Genomic DNA, 6695 nt, shown 5'->3' with positions numbered 1-6695 from the left:
GGCCAATCAGCGGTGAGGGGCAGGGCCACCAGGGCCCTTTGACCAGAGGCATGGGGGTGCCACCATGATCAGCCTGTGAAAATGGATGATAGAAGCACGGTGATCAATAGGGATACAACACAGAAAGTGACTGTGGTTAAGAATGCATGTGTGCTGCTTTACATTAATATAATTTTGTTCCTTAATTTAATCTCCTGCATAATGCAGACCATAAATTTAACCCAGCCTATAATTTCTTAGCGCCCCCTTTAGAAAGATCCAAAAGTAGGATTTAATGATTTCAAGTGAAGATAAATCGCCTACATTTTCTAAGTAAGTTGCCCCAGTGGTTAAATCCTTTTTGGTGTTAAAAATCTGCACCTTTCTAGCACCCAAGTAGGACTTGCAAATATATTCCCACCTGTTCCCACTCCTGCTCCTCCCCCCACACCCACCATTTTGACCCTCCTTATTTATGAAAAACATCTTCTACCTAATCCAGCCCTCTGGAGGCAATCTGAAGGAACCAAAGCATTTCAGCTGTACTTACAGTGAATCACTTTTCCCATTTAGCTTTCATTCATCTAGAGTTGCCCTACTGTATTGGCACTTGCTTGCACAATTTTTTCGAAGGATTTTGTTAACACATACCTAGCTGCACCCAGTAGTTTATGGAATTCCAGGCTTGCAGATCAGCGTGCTTTTCAAAGAGTTACAATTTTTAATTTTGAAACAAAACTGCCTGCATGCAACCTTCTGAATATACAGTTCGCAATTTAGCATGAGGCAGATTCAATCTGATGATGTATTCAGTTATATAGGTCAGAAGCAGTCTCCCTCAATGGTGCCAAACTAACAATGCTACAAGTACGGTACTTTAATTCAGCAAAGTATACTCATTTTTTGGCTTTAGCTCTGGGTAGTAATATTAAAGTAATATGCTCCCCCCACAGCCCCACTCTCAAGTTAGAAAGTGGCATCCTTCACATTTATATTGTAATTGTCTACTTACTTGTAGAAAGGAGAAGCAGGGTTTTCATGCAGAGATATTCTTCATATGAAACTTGAAGCCGTGATAGCTCCCCAGCAACCATAAGCATATTTTTGCACTGTTCATACATACATGGCAGGCTCATTCTCTGTCTTAGAAATTAAAACATAAAAAAAAATCAAGTAAGAAAGGTGTCTAGCTTCCCATATTTTCATGAGAGAAGGGCTAAAATACTACTGTCCGTACTAAACATCCAGCAAAAGACTTCGCTTTCGATTGCTGAATTCATGTGGGGCTGATATCCCGTAGGCCTGTGTGAAGCGTAAAGTATTCGCTTCGGATTCGGATTCAGTGATTTGTATCACTGTCCCAACTCAATTTGGCCGAATCTGAAGATATTCGGCCATAGATTATACAGCCAGGCAGTGCTGGTGGGAGCAGCTGGACAAGCCCCGACTTGAGCCGGCAACCAACAATGCAGGAAGAACAGGAACTGAGATAAGCAATAAGATGATGCAGCTGATAGAAAGAAACACAATCTGTTTTAAACTTAGTACGAACAAATCTGTATAAAAGCCTAGAAAAATCTTTGGTTTCAAATGCACATTGCTATACAATTTCTTTCAAAGAATAAGACTATTATATCGCTGGAAGCCTATGTAGCCCTGGCAACTCTAGCACAGGGCTGCCCAACTTCTAAGGGTCCAGGCAGCACCAGCAGGGGCCACACACCACATGAACAGCACCAGCAGCAGCCACAGCCCTCCTAGGCTGCATGTCCCATACACATGCAGGCAGGCTCCTTCCACAGCATTGTACTATGGGTGCATGTGTGGGCGCTCCCCTCCTCTACTGCACCACCCATGCATGTGGGCGACTTCCACCTTGCTTCACTGAGTACACAGGTAGGTGCTCCCCTGCATCTCCACCTCACCTTTTTCTCCCTGTCATATCCCCTGTGGCGGTGTACTGCAGGGTGCTCTGGGCTGCCAGCTACCCCAGCACCGTGGCCTGTATTGTGCTGTGCAGGGCTGGCCCCTGGGGCAAGGGCATGCAGCAGAAGCTGGGGGAGGGCCAGGGAGTCCTGAGCCCGTTTGTTGCTGAAGCCAGAGTAAGAGGGGCAGTGGCAGCCAGGCAGGAGCCTGGGAGCGACATGTTACCCACCCACTGTGGGCCACATGTGGTATGCAGGCCAATCTGTTGGATAGCCCTGCTCTAGCATAACGCCAGAATGTAATGACCCAGCAGGAGCTGAAAGAATACACAGTACACTTAAAATGCAACAGGCCACATTAGGACAGGAAATAAACATTAGGACGTTCAGCTGTTCTGCAGACACTTGGCATAAAACTAAGCATACTCTATTTGGCTAATTTTCTGCTGTCCTCTTCAGGTTGTATCAAAAGGCATTTTAAACAGTAATTTAAACTCATTCCATGACAAGGCTCAGCAGTTTTCCTCGTGTAAAATATTACCATTTCTGGGCAGAAGGTAAAAATAAATATTATGAAATGGGCATATTATTTATTTCCATCTGTTATAAATGCACCCATCAATACATGGCTGAATGAGTGTACAAAGCCATACACAAAATCTAATATTGCCAAAATGAAGCAAAATGCAGTCCCCCAAAAACACACCCCATCTTCTTTCACACAGGGCTGAGTAAACAGATGAGCTTTGCACTGTGTCCTGAAGGGCAACAACTCAGGCTGTGTCAGAATAACAGCGAAGCTAATTCAGTGGATAGTCCACAAAACTAGAAAACAGTCTGGGAACGGGTCCCAGACATTCCACTCGGAGAGCTCCTGGCGAGAGCGCATCAGATGAGCTCAGCTGCCACACTGATGCATGGGGGAGGGAAGGTGGTAAAAAAAAGGGCTGCTTTCAAGTGATACAGAAAGGAACCAATGTGAAGTCAGGACTCTTGAGTTCTTCATTAGCTCTACCTTTATTTGCTGTGTGGCTCTATGTAAGCCATTTAACAGAGTTGTGAGTTAATTTATCTGCAATTAACCTGGATTTTCTTCTTAACAACAGTGTCTCATGCCTTAATTTTTGAAAATTCTTGAAAAGCAGCACCAGTCAGAAGAGAAAAGGATGAATTATATTATAATGGACACACAGAAAAGCACAGGTCTGAGAAAGTATATCATCCCAGTCAGACTAGTAGTAGAGAAGTCCACAGCTTATGGCAGGATAACTACAGCTTGGTTGCTCTGCGATTACAGTGTAATTAAACTGCAGTTTTACTTTGCAGTGTGCAATTAGCACCATTCTATAAGTGGAGGGTTAACTAGACAGCTGATTCACTTATTCCTTGGACAATATTCTTGCTTTGGTGGAGATTTTAAAGCTAGCCTGGGTTGGGTCACTTTCCTGTTTCTTATGAATCAAATATTCCTTAACCTTTTGATCAGCTACAGTATAAAGGAACACAATGGGATGTTCCTTAACAATCAAGCGTTACAGTGTTTATAGTCAGCTGCCAATCTCATGCTGTTCACCCATTAGCCCAGAAACGTAGTACGCTGTATGCTTTAATCAACAAAATGATGGGCCAGTATCCAAAAGCAAAAATGGAATTTTAACCAGTGGATGACTACAGCTACTGACTGCCCAATATGATCATTAACACAAAATACAATACCAATAGGAAACCCCAGCTCTCACTGTATATACAGCTATCCAGTGAGTACTAAATTATACATCTACTTTCCTGTATGAGGTTACAGCATCTGGATGTCATATTTACTATGTCTAGTAAAAACATATGTGCTCCTAATAATAAGATAACTTAGTTAGTCAGACTATAATGTTCTCTTTTAAAAATTATTTAGCATTCTGGAAATCACCGTTACACAGAAAATACAAATTGAGTTAAAGGCTACAAAAATTTATACTTCAAAGGCACATAAGGTTTTCATGGGATGCAATAAGGTGATAAAAGCATATGCTTTTCAGACTCTGGTATGAGTCACTTGGTTCTATTAAATCTACAGAAGATTAAAATCAGTAAACAAAATACCAGTCACTCTGAACAACAGAGTCTGCTGATCCCACAGTTGGAGCTGAATATATACATTTTGAAGAGAAACCGTTTTAGGAAAAAGAAAAGAGTTAAAAGCATTTCCTCTCAAACATAATACAGGTTTATTCTTTTTTCACTTAATTAAAGGCAGTACCAATGCTTCTTAGTGCATATAACAACACTGTAGGGATAAATGAAAAAGCGGTGTAACCTCAGACCTATGCACAGAGAACTTCTGAGGTGGTGAGCTGGGTAAGAGAAGACTTGCAGCAGTTGTGCTATACACCAGTTTCTGGGAACAACATGATTTGAAACTATTTATGTACAATTGGAATGCCTTTTCTCAGACATAAGAGCTGAAATCCATTAATGCTGGCTCTAATATAAAATGTCTATAAAAATTATGGTAATTATGATGCAGTATTATTCAATAAAGGCTCTTACAGACCCCCAAATACTAAAATAAGGCCTAGGGTTTTAGATGCATTGGGATTCCAAGCTTCCTTCCACCTTTTGTTTTTTCCAGGTTTTAGGATGTAAAATGATGGAAACTGAAAATTAAAATATTAATCTGGCAAAGAGTACAGCTCCCAAATGGGAATAAGTGCGAGTGGAAAGAAATGGCTACTTTATGCAGACTGGGAGACTAACCCATGTTTAGTCAATTCAATGGGAATTTCTCTTGCTGTGTACATGAGTTCAAATAATCTGGAAGTATTCTCCCAGTTTTGTTCTTCTGGTAGAAAAACTTATCCAGAGATGCCTAAACAGACGTTTGAATGCTGAGCTCTTAAAGAGTAGAGATGCTGCACAGCCAGGGGACTGTCTCTCTGGAAGGAGGGGAGGGGTGGAGAGGGGCTTGAGAGCAATGCACTCTGGGATGCTGGAGAACTATGCTGTGTCTCTGCTCAGAAGTTCATAGATGTTCTTTCTCCCAGGAGAAACTCGCCTGGGACTGACTTAATCCTGGTTGTTTCCAAAATGTGTTACTTCTGGAACAGACAATTTTACTCCGGGAGAAAAATTCTGAACATCTGTAAACTCATGGCTTCCCCTGGGTGAACAATGACTCTGCCAGGAGGAACTGATGTCTCTATATGACCTCTGTTGACTTCACAGAAAACTGGGTCAGGTTACAATGTAACCAGCTTGTCATTTAGAGCTTCCTTTCTCTTTTGCTTAAAATTTACCATCATCAGCTTGAATGGGATCTCTAAAAATCAGGAGCTCAGGTCTTTGGCCCTATTGCATTCCTGCACAAATGGAGCACTGCCTAAATGAGAAGCTACTGACTTCCTTGTTCTGCCTTACCAAACGAACAGTATGTTAGTCTGGCTACAGAATCTAGATATAACTGTTTAGCCGATGAAGGCTGGATACAGGGGAAGGTTTTGGGTTTTTTTTTCTTTTTTAAGAAGATAAAGATAGAACCCTTCCACCAGAAAACAACAAATCAAAAATTTTAAAAAGCATATTTTACAGATAGAAATAAATTACATGTACGCACACATGGACTATTTGAGTGTACTATTTTCTACTTTTATTAAGGTTTTGTAAAAAAATCCTTAGTTTTTGGAACTGCAGTTTTTATTCTCAGAGCTCCAGTTACTGTAACTGATCAATCTTTGGAACTAAAACGTTTACTTATACATGGTCCTTAATCATACATAAAAATATTTCACTTATGATGAAGCAGTCTGTGACTATTTAATGGAGACAAGTGTTGTGTTCTCACTTTATATCTCATATTATTTTTGGTTCTGTCCACAAGTCACACAGTTGATAATACATTGCAATTGATCCTACAGCTGATTTGCAGTGCAAAATACAAAAATCAAATGTTGCTAAATTCTTTTCTGCCATTTTAAAATAATCTTTGGTTTTTAATAACCTTATAGTTTTGAAATAACATTTTTAATAACCTCTCTCATGCTGTGTTTTGCAGCAAGCTATGACACTGACAAACCCAGGAAGTGGTTTGCTGCTAGCACCATCATCTTACTGTAAGGAAGGCACAAAGGAAAGGAAGTGACAATAAAGAAATATGATCAGAAGATATGCGTCTGTCTGGTTCCCTGATTGAAGTGGCCAGTAATAAAGCCTTTTATAAATAGTCTAAAGCAGCATGTCATTTCTGACCAAAAATGCTCTCTGCAGACTCCTCCCTCACCCAGTCAAGTATCTCAAAATTACTTAACTGCAATAGTGTGACTGTTAGCAATGTTCACTGCTAATAAACTATTTTAATATGCTGGCTGACTTCAAACAGAAGGAGAAAATATGTTAACATGTACTTCAGATTTCTCAGGTTTTCATACAATAGAATTAATTTTAGCAAAATATATGTAAAAAATGACTCTCAAGCCAGACATGTCTAGAAACTGCAGCTATGCAGATACCTTTTACAATATCATAAATTATTTTATGGTGTTGTTTTGCATAAAAGCAGGCTTTCTCCCTTGAGAGCCAGACAATCAATTGGATCCCTCCTCTATTCCAGCTCTGTTTACTGTTGCTCCAGCGACTGTAAAGTCGAAGGAATAATTGAATGAAGGGAATTTAGTTGTTAGGAGGACTGTGAATTGAGAGTCAATAGAAATACCTTGTTTTGCCACAGTTTCCCTTTGTGCCCTCAGTTAAGTCAAGTAACTTCTCTATTACTTCCCATTAAGAAAACTGGAATACTACTTTTAT

General features: G+C 40.3%; 1 protein-coding gene across 1 annotated transcript in view; it reads right to left on the bottom strand.

Moving 5' to 3' along the window:
• NR3C1 (nuclear receptor subfamily 3 group C member 1) overlaps positions 1 to 6695 on the bottom strand; it is a 127266-nt gene that overhangs the window by 9159 nt on the left and 111412 nt on the right. The window contains exon 6 of the mRNA XM_019535004.1: positions 992 to 1122. Coding sequence (XP_019390549.1) covers positions 992 to 1122 — 131 coding nt within the window. The remainder of the gene's footprint in view (positions 1 to 991; positions 1123 to 6695) is intronic.

The sequence above is a fragment of the Crocodylus porosus genome, unplaced genomic scaffold, assembly GCF_001723895.1.
Source record: "Crocodylus porosus isolate Cpor-Errol unplaced genomic scaffold, CroPor_comp1, whole genome shotgun sequence".
NCBI classification, from domain to species: Eukaryota; Metazoa; Chordata; order Crocodylia; family Crocodylidae; genus Crocodylus; species Crocodylus porosus.
Note: the sequence above shows the minus strand (reverse complement) of the source record. Positions and strands in the feature narration are given on the sequence as shown.